This window comes from Lagopus leucura, unplaced genomic scaffold, assembly GCF_019238085.1.
Source record: "Lagopus leucura isolate 7727_CA_CO unplaced genomic scaffold, USGS_WTPT01 Super-Scaffold_100027, whole genome shotgun sequence".
Classification (NCBI taxonomy): domain Eukaryota; kingdom Metazoa; phylum Chordata; class Aves; order Galliformes; family Phasianidae; genus Lagopus; species Lagopus leucura.
In genome coordinates, this window is record NW_024962278.1 from 6,305,308 (window position 1) to 6,327,125 (window position 21,818).

At 56.6% G+C, this 21,818-nt stretch overlaps 1 protein-coding gene across 2 annotated transcripts in view; it reads right to left on the minus strand.

Annotated features, from left to right (window-relative positions):
* PPARGC1B (PPARG coactivator 1 beta) overlaps positions 1 to 21,818 on the minus strand; it is a 35,880-nt gene continuing 14,062 nt past the window's right edge. The window contains exons 2-12 of one of the 2 annotated variants that reach the window (XM_042880553.1): positions 11,032 to 11,205; positions 9,837 to 10,049; positions 8,052 to 8,162; positions 6,417 to 7,530; positions 5,938 to 5,974; positions 5,485 to 5,549; positions 4,316 to 5,087; positions 3,518 to 3,593; positions 2,695 to 2,816; positions 2,400 to 2,554; positions 1 to 868 (exon numbers count right to left, since the gene is read on the minus strand). In XM_042880553.1, the coding sequence (XP_042736487.1) occupies positions 765 to 868; positions 2,400 to 2,554; positions 2,695 to 2,816; positions 3,518 to 3,593; positions 4,316 to 5,087; positions 5,485 to 5,549; positions 5,938 to 5,974; positions 6,417 to 7,530; positions 8,052 to 8,162; positions 9,837 to 10,049; positions 11,032 to 11,205 (2,943 nt within the window). In that variant the 3' untranslated portion in view covers positions 1 to 764. Of the gene's footprint in view, positions 869 to 2,399; positions 2,555 to 2,694; positions 2,880 to 3,517; positions 3,594 to 4,315; positions 5,088 to 5,484; positions 5,550 to 5,937; positions 5,975 to 6,416; positions 7,531 to 8,051; positions 8,163 to 9,836; positions 10,050 to 11,031; positions 11,206 to 21,818 lie in introns of both variants that reach the window. The other variant, XM_042880552.1, reaches the window with a different exon arrangement.

A 21,818-nucleotide genomic window follows, 5' to 3' on the forward strand; every position in this document is an offset into this window, starting at 1 on the left:
GGAGCTGCCATGCCCTGCACACTGGCTGGAGCGGGGATGCCCGGAGGTGGTCGTGCCACTCCTTCACCAGCCTTCCCTTCATGCCCACACCGTGGCCCCTCTCGGCAGCTGGGGGCCGGGGCTCGGCCCCAACGAGGAGAATGGCTTTGACGGCAAAGTGGTGACCCGGCGGGGAGGCGGGCGGCCTCGTGGCAGAGGGCGAACGCTGGCTCTGGGGCTCTGCTCTGACCCCCATTTGCTCAGTGGCAAGTGCCTCATTACAGTGCATAGTTAAAAATCAAGGAAGCGGTACAATAAATCTGAATTACAGTACATCTGAGCCATAAATACATCTTTAAGTATATACTTCTTTTTTCTTCTTCTATTAAAAATTAGTTTATAATCCTGATTCTATTCACAATTAACAATTTCATCATCACACACTACGGACAAAAAATGTTATGGTGAACACAGCTGCAACTCCACGGCGGGAGCTGGGGGAGAGGGGCCGGGGGCTCCTAGGCTCACCCAAAAACAACCAGTCAGAAGCGGGGCGACTATTGTGTGGCAGTGAGACATCAACACCATGGGGACTCACAGACAGAAGCAGCTTTGTTCAATGTAAACATCAATTGAAAGGGACAGCAGTCTCTCTCTCGCGCGTGCGTGCTCTCGCTCTCTCGCTCTCTCTCGCTTGTCATAGACTGAATAATTTCTTTGAAAACGTAAACATATTGGAAGTGCCTTGACTGAGGTATTGAGGTATTCCTCCAAGGTTAAGGCTGTTACCGATGCAGGCTTAGCTGGGCCTCCTGCAGCAAGCTGTCAAAATCCATGGTCTCATACTTGCTCTTCACCGGCGCCGGGGAGGACTCCTCCACGCTGCAATCTGGGAAGAGCAGGACACAGCACATGGGTCAGGGATGGCTGGACGCCCAGGCACCACGCTCCCTGTGCCATCACACCGCTGAGCCCTGCCCGTGCTGGCAGGCACCAAGCACCTGAGCTGGTGTTTCCCCTGATGGGTGCCTGCAAACGTGCCGCTGTTATCCCATATCCCAGAATGAGAGAAAGTGGGAAAATGGGCTGTTTGTCCCCATTGAAAAGGAGCAAACTGGTGTTTGGTGGAGGGGCTCTCGCAGGTCAGGTTAGACGTCAGAAATTCACAAAAACTGCCAGATGCAGACGGGTTCTGAGTCCCCAAAGTATGGCAGTTCCCACGTGAGCAACCAGGTCACGGCAAGCGTGGGCGTCTGCCTGTGGAGCTCCCCTTCTCTTGCATCAGAAGCTGAACAAAGAGTGCCATGACAAAGCCTGCCACATCTAGCAAATGCCAGAAATAAGGCAGCCTCATTTAGCAGCAGCTTAACCCCTTCGTGTGCACATTTTTGCAAGAGCTGGGAGCCATGCTGGGGTCCCTGTAGCTCTGCTGCCCGCAGCACAGCACAGCCAGTGCTTTCATCATGTGTTGCATGCTGGTTCTTACCCCCTCAGAGCCCAGAATGAAGGATCGTGGGGTTTATTACATGAATAATGAGCGTTTGCACCCACAACCAAAATTGGAGTACTGCTCTGAGCAAATGAAGTATTACAAGGTGCTAAGGGATCAGGCAGTACTTGTGTCAGACTGGGCACCTAGGGGGAAATCAAAATGTATGGCTTTATTTTCTGGGCATGGAGCAGGACTGCCTTATTTTGTGCATGAAGTGAGATAGAACCACTTCACTTACTGCAGAGGGTGCAGAAATTAACGTGTGCTGTTCATGAAACACTCAAGAGTCAAAGTAACAAGAGCCAAGCAAGGCTGGATCACGTTTCTCTTTCAGAATCAGCACAGTTTTGCTCCTGTCCATTAGCAAAGGCTGAGGGGTGAGGCTCAGTGAGCCTGACTGAATGCAGGCAGGGGCCTATGGAGAACAGAGTGTGTGCTTGCAGAAATCCACACAGCACCAACACAGTTAATGCAACCACAGTGCATTTCCTTATCATTTTGGATGAAAAGTACATACACAATGCTGGGGATATTGTCCTGTCAAGCAGCAAATAATTCAGAGCACATTTTGGAGCTGTTGTTGACTGCTTTCTCTAATGACAGGGAAGGGAGATCTCTACTGGAAAGTGTCAAGCAGAAACACATATGGGAAAGGATGATCTGTGCATTGGCTGAGATCCTGTGGCCCTGGACTGGAACGCTGTGCTTTGTGGCCCGCACACTCTGGGGTCCTCCCACAAGCTGCTATCCTCCTGCCCCTGGCACCCAAAGCCATCCAACTGAGCTAAGAACAGCTGTGTGAGCTGTGCCAGAGCAGGTGGGCTTTTGCTGCAGGCTGGAAAAGCTTTAGGATTCTTGCATGACAAAGATGCAGTGCTGTTACCGCAACACGCTGATAAACAGGATGCTTCTGAGGAAGCCTTCTTACCTAAGTCAGTGTATCTGGTCCAGAAGAAGTTCCCAAGGCTACCAGAGCTGAGCTGGAAGGAAGGCTCGTTCCTCTTCCTTAGCGAGGTGCCGTTCTTCAGAGATAAGGCGGCGTGCTCTGAATACCGGTAGGTGATGAAGCCGTATTTATCCCCTCTGAACAACCAGAGAAAGAAGTGGAGTTGTGTCAGGCTCCAGAGCCATGCTAGTGTGACTCTGCTCTGTGCCATGTGCCCACGGACCGGGCTGGGATGGGCACGGTGCAGACCCCCATGCACAGGAACCTCGCCACCCACCTGTTAGTCCTGGACAGGACTTGGCACTCCACGATCTCACCGAACACCTCAAAGCGTTTCTTCAGTTCGCTGGAGCTCATGTTGCTGGAGAGGTTCCTGATGTACACCACCCGGCCTTCCCCCTGCCAGCACCAAGCCACAGGTCTCAGGCTTCCAACCCACACCTCCACTGCTGCCGACGGATACTGGAAACACAGAGTGCCAGGAGCCCCCACCCTGACCATGCAGTGCTGCTGGCTCCCAGCCCCAGCTAACGCCCCTTACTCTCATTAAGTGCCTCCTGCACCCCTCTGGCGTTTGCAGCTCATCTTTGTAAAGTCATCAGGGAATATTCCTGAAACAACTGGGGGAAAAATTCAACTATGCTGCAGTAAAATGATGCCAGATGGGCAGGTGTGAACATATGCATATATGCATGGCAGTAGAGAGGAACAGCAGCTATGTCCCTGCACATCCCATTCCTGCCATACACTCGTGCACCCGAGCTGCCTCTGCAGCAGTGGTGGTAGGGCAGCTGCAAGGATTCCCCAGTTCACCACCCCAGCTGCCAGCTCCACAATGGAGCGCTGACATGGGATGCTCTGGGTATTTCTGTGCCAAGGACTCTGCATATTGCCAATTGCCAATTGCTTCTACTTTACTTTAGATTTTCTCTCTTCCCCCACCATGTCCTTGTTTAACACTGGCCTTGCACCAAATGATGCTGAAGCCAGAGCTAATGGGCTCCAGTGCTGCTTTTCCAGAATAGATCACTGAGGGCTGTGGGTTTCTTTGTCCCAGTGCACATTTGGGTGCCCATGGCTGCAGCTCCCTGCTCACTTACGATGGCCTTTTCCTGTTTCTTCTCAAGCTGGCCCCGGCTCCTGCTGCCACCCTGACACCGCTCATTGTTCTTACACCTGCAGGGCACAAGAGTCAAGGTCAGCCCAAAAATGGGACCCTGGGGGAAAGCTTCAGCTGTCAGAAAGGAGCTTAGGCGCTGGGAACTATTAGCAGCAGAGGAGAGATTGGGTCATGCAGAGCATTCTGCTGTGCTCCAACACTGGGAAGACCTTTCCTTGATGCCAGAAGAGGTCTCTAATTATAATATATAATATAATTATGTAATTATATTATATTATAATGATATAATATAATATCCCTTCACAGGAATGGCTCCGGCCTCTGCCTGTTGCTCCCAGCACAGTGGAAATCCACATTACTTCCCCAGGTGCCGCTCTCTGGCTATGGCTGATGTTTTCAGCAGCTGCTGTTGTAGTACCAATTATATCAATAGATTTTAATTAATTAGCATTTTTATGACTCAGGCTAGCAGACCAGAGAGAGCCAGTGCTGTCATACAGTGCCTTTGGATAGTGCTGGGAGCACAGCCTGTGTGCACCAAGCACAGCAGGAATGATATCAGGGCTGGTGCTGGGAGCAGGAAGCCCTGAGATTCACACAAGGACCTCCTGCAGCAGGAAGGGAGGAGACAGCCACTGCACTGGGTCAGGCCAACAGCCAGTCTGGCCCAGGACTGTCCCAAGCCACGGACAAAGGAAGCTTCTACAACAGCACGTGACCCCAGGCTACTGCCTGCAGCTGCTCAGGGCTGTCAGCCCTTTCCACTGCCCAGCTGTACCTGAAAGTGCATCTGCTTGTGGGGGATCGGGACCGGCAGCACGAAGACCCCGAGCTGGACCTGCTCCGGGAGCAATAATGCAAACTGGTCCTGGAGAGGGGATTTCTCCGCAGGCACAGTTTGGTGTCCAATGGGCTGCCGCAGTGCTCCTCCTCCTCTTCTCCCTCTTCCTCCTCCTCCTCCTCCTCTACCAGAGAGCCACTTTCACTGCAGCTGTCGTCAAAAACAGTGTCATACTCCGGGGTCTTGCAGAAAGCCATGTCCTCATCGTCAACAGGACTGTCCGGGACACCAAAGTGCTTCGTTAAACTGGCTCTGATGTCCTGATCTCTCAGCTGCTTGATGCCATCCTTCCACACCATCTCGCCACCTGCCTCCTTGCTGCCAAGGTCCAGCCCCTGGTAGTGTGTGTCTGGGACCCTCCTCTTGTGTTCCGTCTCAATCTGGCCTGATGGCTCCCAGGACTTGAGCACCTTCCTTTGCAGGGTGCCCTCAGGCTTCAGCACCTGGCAGTAGTCATGGTCCCCAAAGGAGCGTGAAAAGGGCCGCTTGAGCACTCCTGACTGCTCAGCAGCTCGGCTTAGGTGGGCCAAGAGCTCTGTCCTCTCAGGGTGCTTCTTCGTAGCTTTCTGAAAGGTGGCTGTGTCCCCTGTGCTGCCAGTTCTGGAGCTGGGGACTGTGCTGTCCTCCTTGCCTGTCTCCGAGGGCATGTCTGGCTTGTACAGATCCTCCTCAGCAGGCTTGTACGGTGGAGTGGTGGGTGGCGTGAGACCTGAACCCGTGACAAACAAACCACAGGAGTCAGCAGGAGTCAGCTCTGCCCCAACTGACACACTCCATTCGACCTCAAAGGATGAGCAGCATTGACATCTATCCACTCACCGGCACTTTGGGATAAAAGGATGCTGGATCCCCAGCGGGACCACAGCACTCTCCCTTCCCCTTGGCCCAAGCAGCAGACCCCTAAACAGCCCCCACATCCAAACACCTACTGCAGTGCCTGTTCTTCAGAAAGATGGAGCCTAGAAGCTGCTCACAGTGTTGTGAATCCCCGTGGCTGATCATGATGGAGGCTCCCACAGCACAAGATGAATGCACCAGCAGCTCTAGGCTGAACTCAGGCTGTTCTCCAACCCAAGGAGAAGCGAGACATTAAAAGCCCATCCTACCTGCTGTACCACACAGCTCCATGGTCAGCATTGACACCGAGTTTCTCTTCCCAAAAGTAGAGTCACTGGAGAACAGCAGAAAAGAAGGAAAAGAATGTGTGTAAGTGAATACAGTCAGGAAATATAAAAAAGGAGGCTGAGAAGATGCTGCCTACAAATGTACTCTCCCACCACTCCTAGTGCCTGGCGGTGACTGGGACAAGCAGCGTGCCCTCTTTGCCACCGCTGGGAATGAGCTGCAGCCAGACCTTGGGACACATCCCCCACGCACCTGTCCTCACCCAAGGGCCTGAAGCCCCCCGGCCCCTTGCACCCAGGCGATGTGCATGGCTCCCACACCCCCGCCCCGCTGCACATCCCTCTGCTTTTTGGCATGCCCAGCCGGACACAATGAGACGGCTTTCCAGCCCCAGCGCGGTTAGTTCTGTCGACACAGATCCTGTGTGCACTTACGTTTGCGCCAAGGACAGCGTGAGACACCGGGGTGTTTCTGAAAGGCAGGAGAAGCAGGGTTACCGGCGGAGCTGCGCTCCCTCCAGCGCCCGTGGGCAGGCAGCGGCGCGGGGCAGCGGGAGCCGGGGCTGGGGCCACTGCCAGTGAGGTGATGGCATCCACACAAGGGACGGTGTGGCCTGGCCTGGGCCGGCAGGTTGGAGCCGCTCATGCACACAAAGCACTTGCCACGGACAGGCTGTGCCGGCTGTGCTTTTGGGGCACTGGCACAGCTGAACCCCAGAGGGGTCCAGCCCAGTGTCTGCTGGGCTGCTGCTGCGGCACCCGCTGCCTCTTCCTGCCATTACGATGGGGAAACTGAGGCAGGAGGCAAGGTGGGAGCGGATTGAAACAGCACCCCGACACCACAACAGTCCCCAGCTCCCCACGCATGGGACCCCACGGCCAGCTAGCACCTGAGGGTCACCCCCACCCCTCACCTGCACGCTGCTGGGGGGCACAGCGCTGGCTCTCACAGCTCTCACCATCCCCCGGGGATGCCGGGATGAGGGGCTGGGGCTCTGCTGGCAGCACTGCGCTCCCGCCATCTCCCTCTTCTGTGCCGCCCACCTCCACTTCGGCCGCAGGCTCTTCAGCAGGGAAGGCCTCCAGTGGCGGGCACGGCACGGGCTCCCCACTGGCTGCGGCCTCCTGGGGCACAGAGGAGTCGGGGGGCGACTCGTCGAGGAAGGACAGCCAGTGGCCCAGCTCAGGGTTGAGTCTCTTGGACCGTCGGACGGCATAAACGGAGCCCTCGGGCCTGCGGGCCACCTTCCCTGCAGCTGTGCCTGGGGTGCTCGCACGCCTCCCGGCCTCCTCCTCCACACTGCCAGGCTCCCCCGTTGCCTCCATCTCAGTCCCAGGGCTGTGCCGTGGCTCTGCTTTCTCTGGCACCGCTTTGGCTCTGGATTTGCAGGCTCCACCGGCCTCCTCCCTGTCCTGGGCCTGCACTGCAGGGCAGCAGGTGGGGGGCAGTCGGGCCAGGGAGGCGTACACGGGCCTGCCCAGCCGGTAGGGCTTGCTGACATCGCACAGCAGGTCCCGCGCCAGCAGCTCCTTCAGGATGGAGAAGGAGGCTGCGGGCTTCTGGCAGGCCCCAGCCGCGTGCCAGGCGCAGCCCGGCCAGCTCTCTTGCAGGGCACAGTCTGCTTTGGCTCTCTTGAAGGGGCTGCTGCAGGGCTGGGGCCTGGCATCAATAGCGTCACGGGCGGGCAGCTTCCTGGGCGGCAGGCAGTAGGTGTGCATGTAGCGGATGAGCTCCACCACCGAGTGCAGCCCCCCTTCGCAGGAGAACCGTCCGTCGGAGCCATCCTCCGCCGAGGAAGGAGAGGGCACCGCATCGCTGGAGCTGAGCGAGTCCTCACTGCAGTCGCTGTCGTCCTCGTGCTGGGCGCAGTCACCCACGGGTGGGTAGTGGTGGCTGCTGTGGCACTGCTCGGGTGCGCGGGGGGCTTTGGTCTGGGCACAGGGGGTGGCGGAGGTGAGGTGCCGGTGCAGCTCGGTGCAGCTGCGGCTCTGCGGAGCGCCTGCCTGCCTGTCCCGGGGAGCATCCACCTTGGGAGAGGAGAGAGCCAGCCATCAGCTCCGCGCCCGCAGGTGGATGTGGGCCCGGCATAGAGAGCGGGGGAAGAGCCACATGGGATGGTGGAGACACTCAGGATGACGGAGCTCCTCCTTCCCAAGAGAGTTTTACAGCTGCTCTTAGGCAGTCTAATTTGCCCATCCTAATTACCGTTACCCAAGTAGAAAAATGTCTGACGGCAGCTTCTGCTGGGGTCAGCAGGGGGCTGGGGCCAGGTGCTGCAGTGCTCCCTGGGCCCAGTGGTGCCATGGTGGGTGCAGGCTGATGGGAGGGGGCCAAGGAGCAGTTCCCATACAGCAGCTCTCAGTGACACTGGTAGAGGACTGGGCCAAATAAAACTAGGTTATCCCCCAAGGCAGAACAAACCCACACGTTTTGCTGAGCCCCACAGAGACATACAGGAAAGCAGAGGGCACTCCACCACCCTGTGATGCTGTTTCCATCACTGTGGGGCTCAGGGCCCTTCTCTATGCATGCACCACTGAGGAAATACCTTTGTGTAGGGTCGAGATGGCCGGGATTTGGGTGTCCCTGGGCGCCGGGCGCTCCCATCCCTCTGCACCTCACAGCTCGGAGGCGATGGAGAGAGGAGCAATTTCTTCAGCTGCAACGAGAAGTGTCGAGAGAGTGTGTCAGCATGGCAGCTCCTCCAATGAGCACCGTGCGCAGGGGGCTGCGGGCTGTGCCCAGTGCTGAGCTCCCAAAGCAGGGGAAAAAGGCAGGAGGGGTCTCACACCTCCCAGTGCCCACAGCTTCATGCCCAGAAGCAGCACAGGGCAGTGGGGATGTGGGGCAGGGGAATTTGCTTCCCAGAGCCATCCCCACTCCAACCACATGGGAGCTGTCGTAACATTCCATGCCACAATCCATCAGCTCTGTCCTTTGTGACAGAGTCCATATTTACATGGTGACTGATCTGGGCCAGTCTTGGGTACTCCCCAAGGCTCATTCAGCTGTAACACCCAGAACGAGGCCCCCGCTCATTAGTGAGCTTGCAAAGCACCGTGCGGATGTAACCCCTGTGTTGGGCTGAGCTTCTTCCCCGGAGACTCCACTGCAAACCAAAGGGTGGTTGGAGTGGAGTTCTCCTGAGGTCACACACAGCTCTGACAGCCAGGTTAGCAAAACATTTCTGCTCAAAAACCTTTTTTTTTGGTCAGGAAAAAAACCCACCACACACAGCAGCAACAGCATTTTGTGCTGCACCTGGAGGCAACAGCGGCTCAGCACAGGGCGACCGCATAGGCTCGGCAGGACTGCATGGAGGCACAGATCTGAAGTGCCCTGGGTCAGGCACTGGGATTTTTTGGATAATAGGAATGGGGGTGCCCAGGTCAGAGCATCAGCCGAGGCTGTGGGTGTGCAGCTCCTGTTGGTGGAAGCAGTCAGCACCTTCTCCCTCCCCCTGCAACGTATACATCCTATATATACACATACATACTGTGTGTGATATATACACCCACCTGCGCGCGGGACTGTGGGAGGTGGAAATGCACGCTCTCACCACTGGATGTCACTCCTCCCCACCAGACAGTGGGGCTGGGGGGACCCCGGGCAGGGCTGGGGTCTGGGGGGGCCGTGAGCCCTGGGAGGAAGCAGGACAAGTGGCCCCATCCCCATGGACTTCCCGGGAATGGCAGAGATTTGCAGCGAATGCTGCAGTGAGCCGGGATACGGGGAACGGGGCCGAGCCTGGTAATGCAGGGACCAGAAGAGATATCCCGTTTCCAGGCTACAGCGACTGAGGCCACACAGCCGTGGGGGAGCTGTGGAGAAGGCATGGGGGGGTTACACCCACCCCTACAAGCTGAGGGCAGTACTCGCACTCAGGCTAAGTCCCCTCTGTCTCTCATTAGAGAGCAGCGGGAGCTTTGTCCTGGGGATACAGGGTGGGCCTTAGGGCCATGATGCTCTGGAAGGAGCCCCAGGCAGCCCACAGCCTCTCCTGGCATTAACAGGGGCTGTGGGTCTCGCCATGCCACCCCCCACCTTGTGACACCCCCTGTGGGTGGCACCCACCCCCGGCCCCTTAAATAGATACTGGAACACACACAGCAGCACCCAGCTTGTTCCCGTGAGGATGGCGATGGAGGTGACAGCAATGATGCAGAACATGTATACGTATACAATACAAGTATATGCTTTGGTATTGACGGTTAAAGAGAGTTTTAAGCCTAGAATGAAAAAATTCAGACCTTTGCTTCCTATCATACCCATGCAGCCGGCTTATCAGGGGCTCATCCAAATCCACCTTAAACAGTAGGAAGTGGGTTCTTACTAGAGACAGCTCATCAACCTCGGGGGCCGGGGGTGGCTCCCCCGTGACCAGGGCGGTGGGTTTGGGGGAGGGGGCAGGCGAGGTGTAGGCATGGTTGAGCGTGTCCCCCTCTTCCATAGATCGGAAGGCAGCCAGGCCCACGTCATCTCCCTGCATATCATCCAGTGTCTCGGTGAGGGCCGCCAGCAGCGCTTCATTCTCGCTGTCTATTATCTGAAAGGAGCAGGGAGAGGGATTCAGGCACCTTTTGGTCCTTCTCCGTAATATCCTTAACATAAACCATACTCGACAAGAAGCAAACATAAAATTAGATTGGGAGCAAAGTCAGGCTCATGAGGAGGACTGCTGTCTGCACATAGCCTCCCTTGCTCTTCTCTTCTTGTTTGAAAACTAAATATCTTTTGTTCCATGCCCTAACCTTGCTCGCAGTTACTAGATCAGGCTCCAGGGAAAGGCAGCAGGATGCTCCATTTTTGGCTCTGTTTCTTTTCCTCCTGTTATTGGCACGAGACTGCAGCGCACACGAGTTCAGTGGGATACATTTCATCATACTCTGCTGTGCCTCACAGGCCTGCCTTTTGCATTTCTTTTCTGTTTATCTTTTCCCCAGGAAGTTCAGCGGAAAATATGCATCTCGTGATGAAGGTCCGTCAGCAGGACTGGACCACTTTCAAGCACAGCATCAGCACAGCACCAAAGCCAGAGGGCTGTTATTATGGCCAGGTTGGAAAATATTGGGACTTTTTTGTTGTTGTTCCTTTTCTTTAAGAACAAATTCTCCTCCTTCTCCAAAAGTGACCCTCTGTAGGCGACTTGGCCAAGCTGGCCTCCAAGTCAAGGGCCTGGGGATGCTCAGAAGGGCATGGCAGCCCTGAGAGGATGGGCACATCCAGGCGACAGCATGGGAGGAGGGAGAGTTTTGGGAAAGGCGGCTCTGGCACCTCCTCATTATCCTTACTCTGCCTGCTCCATTTACAGACAGCGAGCAAATTAATGAGAGCACTAATCAGCTGGGGAGGGGATATTAATAGCAGTCCCATCGCACCTTCCCTCTCTTCTCCACACACCCTGTGCTCCCCACGCCTCTGCCTTTGGGTCCCTGGTGCCTGGCTGTCAACCCAGCACGCGCCAAACAAATGGTTCTGCCTCCAGTAATGGAGGGATGTGTCCCCGTGTCCCCATGTTCCACGGGTACCTGGAGGAGCTCAGAGTCATCGGTGCTGTACTGGCTGGACTCAGTCTCAGAGTGCTCTGCGCACCATTGCAGCTCGCCAAAGCAGCCGGCCGAGTCGAAGTCGCTGGCATCCAGCTGGGACAAATCGATCTCAGGGAAGTCGGAGTAGAGATGCTCCTCATCAGACACCTCATACTGGGGAGAGAAGAAAGCGGCAGTGAGCGTGCAGCTGCAATGCAAGGGGTTTCATTGGGGTCCCCACACGCATCACCTCCTCTCAAGCACATTCCTCAGACTGCAACAGTGGCATTTTGGAATAAAATGGAAACACTGCACACGTGTTGAGCCCAGGATGGGCAGAGCTTGGGGTATGGCAACCGGCATGCAGCCTGTGGTGCCTTTGGTGATGCACGGCGAGCACCCAGGCTTCATCCTGCTGCCCCAACAACAGAGAGAGGTGAGAACTGTGGGCGCAGACACATGCAACACACAGGGCAAGGCTCTGCAGGATGGCTTTGCACCACTTACCCTGTCCCCATTCCTGCTATGTGGCAGCACAATGCTCCCTGTGGAGGCGCAGGCCCCAAGGCACTGCAATGAGGGCCCCTCAGGCTCCTTGCACAGGCAAGAAGGGAAAAACGGCACAGAGATCATCATCCATGTGCACGTGGGGCGACTGGAGCTCCAGGAACCGAGCTAAAAATATCCACTGATCACGGAACACAGCTGAGACCTGCCCTGATCCCACCTGGCTCCTCACTGCCCGCATGGAGCTGCACCCACCTGCCCCGCTGCCCCCATGCATCCCCAGCAAAACACGGGGCTCCAGCACAGGGTGAAAGGTCCGCGTGCATCGCCCCAGCATTGGCTGCCCGGAGGGAGTTTTCTGGTGATGAGGGAAGCAAGTTTGTTTACACAGCAAATGGATTTCGAAGCAGGCAAACATCTGAGCACGTGAGAGAGGCAGAAAAACACGGTGGCCTCCACTTGTGCGGCGCTGACAGGCTCTGCTCCGCCACGCAGCAGGGGGACAGGGATCTCAAACTGAGCTGCAGGAAGGGCAAAGGCAGTATTTCTGACTTCCTCATCTCCTGCAACAACTCCAGCTCCCCCTTCTCCCTAAATCTTCCCATGGGAACACAGGCAAAGGGCTTATTTTTAGAAAAGCCATACACACACATATATACGTGTGTGTATGTTCAATTAAAAATAGCAAAGCAGACAAATTCTCCTGCTCCTTTTGATATGCCACCAGGGAAAAGTTCTTGGTGCTGATCACAAGGAGCAGCTGACACCAGTGCTTGGGACGTCTTTTGATCAACTCCACAGATGTGACACGTCCCCGTTGGCAACGGCTGGGTAAAAATAAACTCCTGCAATCCAATGCCGTGGAGCTGCCCGAGCCAGGCACCCAGAGACAGGCATTTGGTGCCCTGTGCTGCAGTGACCCCAGCAGTATTCGCGGTGGATGCTCCTGGACTCCCAGCTCCCGTATGGGTGAGCAGTGGCCCAAAGCCCCGCATACCAGCAGGGCAGCCCTGTGCCAGGCCATGTGCTTCCAGCAGGAGGGGTCTTGTCGAGTCAGGAGCACAAGTGGGGAGCATGAGCTGGTGCTGGTGAGGTACCAGTGTGGTACCAGTGCGTACTGGTGCAGGGTTGCTCTGGGCATGGGACCTCATCTGTTCCAGCTTTCCCTTTTCCCATCCTTTCCACTTCCTGCTGCCTTGGGAGAGGAGTGAACTTTTGTTCTAATTTTACTCGGGAGTTTGTAGGAAGATCAGCCATGGGTTCTTGGTGTGCAGCCAGCAAACACCCATGGAGACATGCTTGAAAATTTGGAGGCATCCTCCAGCCTGGACACCTGGCCTGTGCTCACTGCTGCATGGCTGCAGCCAAAGCTGCAGGGAGCTCTGCCATGTCCAACTCATCCTGCAGCAGGAACAACTGCAGGTCCCCATGCCACAGCCCTACACTGTCCAGGGACACAGAGCCAGAGTCTCAGGACCTGCCTGGAAGATGTGCAGGGACCCACACAGTGGGGCTTTGTGCTCACTTTGCGGGTTTGTGCAGAGCTGCCCACTAGCCCTGTGCTGTGCTGTGGAGATACCTTGGCTCCAGGTACTCTCTACTCATTGTCCCTGGCGTCCCCATGTACCACATCTGAGCCAGGAGCAGCGACAGCACGAAGGACAGGCTGCCAGGGACATTCAGAGGTCACTGTGGTGACGGCTCTGCCCAGGCCTTTTCCCAGGAAAGCACAGTGCAGCCTCTTTCAAAGCAAAGAACTCTCCCAGCCTGTTCTGTGCCTTCGCCTAGAGCAACTGCCTGAGCAGAGGCAGTGGGGAGGCAGGGGACAGCCACCTCGTGTCTCCTCATAGCTGGGGTCTGCCTGGAAGCTGGGGCAGCTGCTGGCCAGAGTCACCTCTGAGCAGACCCTGCTGAGCTCAGCCAGGCACTAATGCTGGCATGGGGACAGCAGGTGGGCCATGTCCCCGGGCAGGTGGTTTGCAGCTTTTTCTCCTGCTTTGGAGCAGCACTAACTTCAGTGCAGGTGTTTGTGAGGTTTTATCTGCTAAGAAAGGAGCCCAGCTCTATTTCAAATATTGGATTAACAGGATGGGAAATGTTTTTTTTTTTCTCTTTCAATGTGAACTTGGGCTCCTTGGGCTGAACCAGCCAGCAGTATGTGTGGTCATGGCCGGCTTGAGGGCTCCTGGAGAGCAATGGGTTCTCCCATGCATGGCACCAGCAAGTCCATGACCGCAGCTCAGAGACAGCACTGAGGCAGCACTGGCCCTTATCTTGCAGCCTCCTCCCTGCAGGCCCTTGAAGTGGTGGCCAAGTGCTGTGCAGCACAGCTCCGGGCGCAGCAGGCATGCCGTGCTTGTGCTCAGCGGTGCTGCACGAGCACAAGGCTCTGAAGTCTGCCGGCGCGGATGGGGCACGGCAGCCTCTCCATGGCTTAATCCCAGTTAAGCTGGAAGGGCAGATCTGCACCGCCACTTCCACACATGTCCCCAGGATGCTGTGCAATCGGCTTGTCACTCACATGCCACTTAGCTGCTCTCTGTGTCTAATGAACAAAAAAAAGGAAGGAAAGAGGGGGCTTCCCAGGGAGGGTGAAGGAAGAAGCCGGAGGCTGTGCTCTCACAGGGAGCGGGGCTGTGACTCACTGCCCCTCTATCCCCACCACTCAGTGCCTGCTCAAGGCATTAAGGGATAAACACACATCCACACACAAACGGGAGACACAGCTCCAAATTAGCCCATGGAATCCCGGCTGCAAGGTGAGAAAATTCGGAGCCCCACGGGTAGCTGCCACCACAGCCCTGCTGCAGGTGGGAATGCTGTGCCCTGAGCTCTGAAAAGGAAAGAAACACCTTGGGCAGGAGCTTGGAGAGAGCCATAAACGCTTATCAGGGAAATCCGTAATTACAGACTGCTTGAAATGGGGATTATGGCCATGCGGGCGGCAGACACCGTGTGATTGTTCCAGCTGGGGCAAGGGAGCGAGGGGGCAGCGGCACTGGTGCCACCAGCACCATCCTGTTGCCCTGTGGGCACCGACCATACCCTGCGTGCCCCTGCAGCCGGCGCCTGCCCGTCCCAGAGCTGTCACCGCAGGGCTGTATCGGCTCCCGCTCCGCTCCCTGATAAGAGCATGGCAAGGGGTGGCTGCCCTCGGTGCCAGGAGGGGGGCACGGGATGGTGGAGGAGAGAGCTATAAATAAGAGTAAATACAGCAAGGAGGCACCTGGCCAGCGCTGTGAAGGTCACCGGAGCGCGTGCCGCAGATAAGCAGCCCCCCTCCCCACTGGCATTTGACAAAATGTCACCGAAGGAGCAGCGCAGTGTCAGGTTGTGTTGCTGCCTGCTTCCCCCTCTTATTTATAGGCCCCGCAGATCTGGGGCCACTGCCACCCCTCCTGCAGAGCTGTGGGGCTGCAGCACTGGGGCCTGCCCTGCTGCAGTGCTGCGTTTGGGGTAGAGGGGCAGAGAGAGCTGCTAGCTGCCCAGCTCTGCGCAGGCATGGGGTTAGGAGAATTTGACCTCTGCACTCTCTTTTGTTTTCAGTTGGTACTGATTTGTTTTAATGATTCAGCCCAGCCAGAAGGAAAAACAGCACTATCATTTAAACTCGGACAAAGCAAACATCAGGCTGGGCCTTCCTTCCTCAGAAATAGCCACTGTTTGTCTGTGCTGCTGCAGCATGGGGCAGCCCTGGCCACAGTGCCAGCCTTGCACAGCTCCCTGCACAGCTCCACGTAAGGTCCACGCACAGTTCCCTGCTCCACACACAGCTCCATGCACAGCACCATGCACAGCTCCACACAGAGCAGTCTGCAAAGCTGCATGCACCACTGCATGCACAGCTCCGTGCAGACAAGCAGCACAGCCAAGCAGTGCAGGCAGCACACAGAGCTGCTTAAGGTCTGAGGCACAGCCATAGCCGAAAGCACAATGAAAGTGTTCTCATTCACTGACTTTTGTCTTACATTAGAAGGGTATAATTAAGATCAACCACAAGATGCGAGTAATAGGAAATATTAAACATTAACTACAAACAATAAACATGAACTTGCCAGGATATCTTTGATATGGCGTAAAGATGGAATAAATTGCATTAAACTATCCTTGAGTCACAGCGTGGACCCAGAATAAAGGAGCCTGAGATAGTGCGATAATGCCCTGAGTAAACAAAGGTGTACTGGAACATTTTAAACAAAGGTGTGCCGAGTTTAGGAAGAAGGGCAGCAGCATAGTGCCTACATCACAGGTTGTGGAGCTGCATTCTAATGCTGCACCCACCGCTGTCTGTGTGGGCTCTGTGTTGCAGTCACATTGGGCACGGCCATGGTGGCCTGGGTCTTGTCCCAGACGGTACCCAGGGGGGCAGGGAGCAGCGGTTGCATTGGAGCAGGCAGGGAGCCCCTAACACAGGGGTCCCCCCAGCACAGGCTGAGCTGTGGGATGAGGCCTGCGCCTGACTCAGTGGGGAGCTGACCGTTAGCCAGTCTGCTGTCACCAAAATTCCCCACAGCGGCAACTCCTGGCTTTCAAAAGGACAGGATGAGCCGGCGATTATTTTCAGACCTTCCTCTTGCCACGCTCCGGGTGCTGGCAGCCACATGACGGCTGTGGGCAGGGGCCGGGCGGGGTGGCTGCTGGGCTGGAAGGTATTATCAACACACTTATAAACCTCCCCCAGCCACACCAGCTCTGGCCTGTGGCACTGGAACCCATCGGCCTCGCTCAGGGACCTGCAGAGGTAACATGGAGAAGCCCAGAGGCTCCTGGGGTGCACTGAGAAACAACAGGGAGAGGCACCCAGCAAACACAGAGTGCTACCAGGGCCATTTCCCGCAGGCGCTGTCACCTCCAGGTCCCTGAGAAGTGCAGCCCTGGAGACCACAAGCTTTCCATCCATGGCACATTAGTGCGCTCTCCCGTTGTGGCACGCTGGTGTGGTTGCCATATTAATGCTGAGCACTGACAGAATATGGGAAGGCAGCGGGGGATGAACTGTGATCACCAAAAATCTCCTCCTCCGTGGAGGCCCTGGCTTGGCATGCAGCCTAGCCCTGCAGCTGGAGGGCTGTGATTTGGGGATCTGGGCCACATTCTCCTCCATGTCAGCAGAACTGTGGCTGTGACGTGAGAGCTGAGGCTGAAGCCAGCCTAAATGCCAGCCCCTTACACATCCATCTGAGGAGTGAGTCAGGATAATGTGCCGACTATTGCCTGCAGGATCAGCTCACCCTTCCTCTGCTGGAGAGCACTCCCTGGCTGTTGTGCCAATGGGCAATGCTCCTGCCTCCAGGTTGGCAATGCAGTTTCTGCACCTGCATGGGGCCGTTGGCACCATGAGGAAGCAGAGCACCGACTTAGTGCTAAATCAGGGCGAGGTGGGAGATGAGATGGAGAAGGTTCAAGCCCAGGTTAAGAAGGCGCAAGGAGGATCTTTCCGCATTAGCCTGAGCTCCGAGCGGGTCTGACCACACCGTGCCACTGCCATGGGCACGAGTATGACACTGCGGTCAGGGCATTCAGCACCAAAACCAACCCAGGATGACCCCCAGCAGAGCCTTATCTCCTGCTGGTCACCAGAATCCCCTCTGGGCAAGGAGAGGAGGAGGGGAACAGTACCCTTTTTACCCTTCTTGCCCTCTCCACAGGCCCCAAAATGCCTGTACCTTCCCAGCACGCACACCTGCATGCTCTGCAAGCTCCTATTCTCATAGCCAGGACCCCCCTTCCCTCTTTCTCTTTGCCCTCCCACCCCCAAGGATGGTAAGTGCTATGTCTCCATGCATGGCACAGTCCATTCCAGTCTCTGGCACTGTGCTCTTGGGGCACACAGGGGCCCAGGCAATGCACTGTGTTCACCCTGCTCCTTCTGCACTTCAGGAGAGCCTCGCTGTGCCCAGCTCCCACATGGAAAAACAAAGCTTTCGCAAGATGTCCAAGGATGAAAACTGCTGTGGAAAAGGCAAAACTATTCCAATCTCTCCACACCTCCCATCAGGCCTGCTCCTTCATGCCTGGGCCCATATCCCAGCGGGGGTGGCAGCACCAGCCATGCCCTGCCCTCCTGGCTGGCTCCAGCACCTCCTGCTGCAGGCAGCACTGCCCATGCCGGCTCCTGCTTGCTGCCCTGCAGGAAGCAGGGTTATATTGGATATATTGGAATAGTTCCAATGGTTATAGTGGGGAAAATGAGGCATGGGAAGGCAAAATGGGATCTGGTTGTTACAGGACACGTGTCCCGTGACTGGCAGCTGTGAAAGTGGCTCTGCAGGGTGATGGTCAACACTTCTGGGCCGGCTGTGGGCACACCAGCACCACCCAGCTGCACTTTCCCTGGTGCAGCACGCTTCATATGGGGATTTCCCACAGCCACACCAACAAATACAACACATTGCTTTGCCCATGTCTGCACCGGAGCCGGTGCCATGGCAGCAGGCAGGAATCACACTCAAGCAATCAGCTGCCTGGCATCTGGGTTCTAGCGGCAGCTGCAGGGGTAGCAGGATGCTGGGGCTGGTGCCGCTGGCCTGGCTGCTCCTGCAAGGGGGTCGGCTCTACCTTCTCTCCCCCAAAAAGTGACTCACCTCAGAATGAAAGCACTGTGAGATCTGCAGATAGAAAAATCCCTCTGAGGGCAGAATGCTCATTTAGGAGTAAATGCAAATGAAGGCGATCACACACGAACACAAAGCTTCGCACTCTTGAAAATTACCCCCTGCAAGGGACCACACCTCTCCCCTTCCCAAAACCCCAGCCCAAGAGGCACCGATGGGCGCGCAGGGAGCTGCACACTTGGGTGGGGCCTGGCCGCTCCCCACTGCAGCTGCTGGGGCTGTTCTAGGGGCTGCTGAGAGCTGCCCTCCGCCTCCTCCCTGCTTGCCATGGGTGAGTCCATCACTGCTGGTGCTCTCCCTGCCCCTTGTCCCACTCCATGTCCTGTGCCACCATTTTCACCACCGTGTCTGCTCCCAAGCGGTCCCTTCCCCATTTCTGACCCCCTGACCAGCATCAGAGCTGAGCATCCCCTGCTGCGCATCTCCATGGCGAGGCTCGCAGGGCTTAAGGCGATTGCTCCATGTGCCACCTTCATAAACTCTGAATGGTCCCCACACCTGGCAGTGCTCCTCAGTCATGTGAGCGGCTCCAGTTACCCGGCCCCACTGTCTCTACGCCTCGCTTTTATCCGATCCATCTCCTGCCCAAAGGAGGCCATCCATCCCCCTGCTGTCTCTGCTCCAGGTACTGGGAGCTGCTGAGCGGCAGTTGGTCCAGCTGTCCCCATGCCCATCCGCCTTCATCTCCAATGTTACTGCGAGCACAGCACTGCAGCTCCAGCAGGGCCCCTCGCACACACCCTGCACACTCCATGTGTAAAGCCTCAAACCCCTGCAATGCTAGGTGCCTTCGTCTCCCGCTCCTCCTCCTTTCCCAAAGGCTGCTGGGCCTCGGGAAGGCAGCTGTCTCCATCCCTGCTCCCAGGGGGGTTAACAGTCCCTTGAGCAAAGGCATAGGGCTCCCAGCTCCCAGCTCGGCATGCTCTTATCTCCCACGTGCTGCCAGGAGTCAGCGAGATGCAGCTGCGAAGCAGCGCTGTCAGCGAGTTTCACAGTCATTGAGGTGTCCTCATGTGTCCCAGTGCTGCCGGTGCAGAGTGCACCACAGGCAACTGGAGGAAAGGTTGTCCATGCTCACCTGGCACTGGCATGGCACTGCTACAGCACTGGCATGTGCAGCTGGGAGCAGAGAGTTCAGGAGGGACCAGCACCCAGAGTGGGTAGAGCAGCAGCTCCCAACAACCTCTGCAGCATTGCAAAATGGAGGAAAAATCCATTTCAGGATGTGAGCACTATGCACCATTATGCAAACCTCATCCCACCCATCCCAGCCCCAATCCCACACCGCCAGGGATGGCAGCCGATCTGGAGCAGCCTGGCTCTGCGCAGGGACCTTCCTGCTTTGCACAACACTCTTTGCATTTCAGGATTGCAGGAACTCCTCATGAGTCTGTGAGGCCCTGGCTACAGCTGGGAAATTCTCTCTAATCCCCCAGCCACTCACACCAGCTCGAGGGAGTCGTTTCCATGCAACAAAATCAGGCCTTTGCCAAAACCAAAGGGCCTCAAGCCAGTGCCTGTCCCAGGCTCCGTGGGATGCTCTGCTCCACTCTGCACATCCCTTGTGGTGCCAGGCCCTGAGGTGCTGGTACCGGTGCTCTGGCTGTCGGGATGCTCTGCCAGCTTGCTGCATGTCCTTGCTGAGCTTTTCTGCAAAGGTAGCATCAAGCAGGAGGAGCGGGGAAACCTGCCTGCACTGAATAGTAAAATCTGCTGGCAACACTGTGACGCTTCTCCAGACGCTGTGTCTAAATATAGACTGCTCATTTGTTACTGTGCCTGCTGCTGGATTTGGTGCGAGGAGCCACGGTGCTGCATGAGGCTGCCCTGCCACTGCCAGAGCTCAGCTGGCGCTGCAATGAGATGAAAGTGACAGTGGCACTGCTGGGCGCACACTCCAGCATTCTACTGAGCTCAGGTGTCCGTGACACAGCCATGTAGGGCCACACAAGGGAAAGTGAGGATATTTCTGTGTGAGGCTGTGCAGGCAGTGGGATGGAAGTGCCGGACCTGGCTGGGAGGGATGCACTGTGCAGCACAGGTTGTACATTGGCTGCCAGCCCTCCCTGCTGTGCAGGACCCAGCGGGCAGCAGGTGCAGTGCTGCAGCAGGAGCCTCAGTCACAACGCATTGTCTGTAGGAGCAGGCGGGCGGTGCAGAGCTCGGCAAGGCATGGCAGCAGCACACGTCCTGCAGAGGGACGGGGCTGGTGAGACCCTGTGTGCTCAGGCTGTGCCAAGCAGACCCAGCCGGGGTACAGATCCAGCCCAGGAGCAATGCTGATGCCTGCTCTGGGTTTTTAAAAATACCTCTGTGACTCAAAGTGCTCTGGAAAGCAGCAGCAATACCCAGGACACCAGCGCAGAACGCTGACCCAGCCCCAGAGAGCAGAGATCTGCACTGCCTGCAGCCAAGGATGGATCATGCACAGTCAGGGATGGAGCCAGCACGAGCCAAGGATGGATCCAGCACAGCCAGGGATGCCAGCACTCACTCTGGTGCAATCACTGTCTGCCTGGGGCTATGGGTGAGCAGACATCCATGCCAAACATTCAGCTCACACCAGGCTTTGTTACTTTCCAGAGGGAAGGAGATGTGCCCCAAAATGTGCTGGGGATTCGCATCCTTCTTGACTCCTTGCCAAAATTCTCTTGAGGGATGCAGCCCACTGATGGGAAATCGAGTGCTGCTGGGGAGGGATGGATACTCAAGGAAAGAGGAGAAATGGGTAAAAAAAGTTAGGGATACAATGCAAATGTGCCCCAGCTGGGTCGAGGCAGTGCCGGCTGCACACAGCAGCCTCCTCCTCTGCTCTTGGCGCTGAGTCCCATTGAGACGGGGCCAAGGAAGACAGGAACTCCAGGCATCCCGTGCTGCCGACCGGGTCACACTGGGACACCTGCTCCTGGGGCACCACTGCCAGCACTGCCGGCACGGCTGCATCCCCTACCCCATGTCCAAAGAGCTGGCCAGGGGCACATAGCCAGAGGAAGCAGTTCCACAGCTCCAGTCTCCCCACCTTCACCCCATGAGCTTGGGGCAGCAGTGGTGGCAGAATGGCCACAGCACAACCAAGAAGCTCAAGACTGCTTCCCATGCAAGGGAATGGAGGAGCATAAGGATAGTGAGCGCTGTCCCACAGCCTATGCACCCAACACGCTCCTCTTCACCCCGCAGTGCACATTCTGGGGTGAATCCAACCCCACTGCATTAGTAGCAAAAGCAGTTGACTGAGCAAGTGCTTACAGGACCAGAAAGCTGCTGGACTCACCCAGCCCTCCCATCACACACCTTCTGTCACACACCTCCCATCACACACCCTGTCACTGCATGCTTCCCACCCCACACCCTCATTCCTCCTTTGGCCCGGAGGCTGCTGCAGTGGGCTGGCACGTGGTGGGAACAACACCAGCACCTGACCATCCACAACAGGGTTAGGAACAGGACAGAGACAAGGATCACTTGCAAGTTCCCAAGCACCCCAGCCCAAGCCCCAGACATGGGCACTCACAGCCCAGGATGTTTCCACATGGGGGCAGGAAGGATGAAGAACACAGCTCACATGGGAAGCTGAAGAAGCCTTCAGGTTCCACCTGGAGCAGGGATATGCTTTGGCCCTCTTTGCTCAGTCTTACAATGTTCTAATGAATTCACAGCACAGTTCAT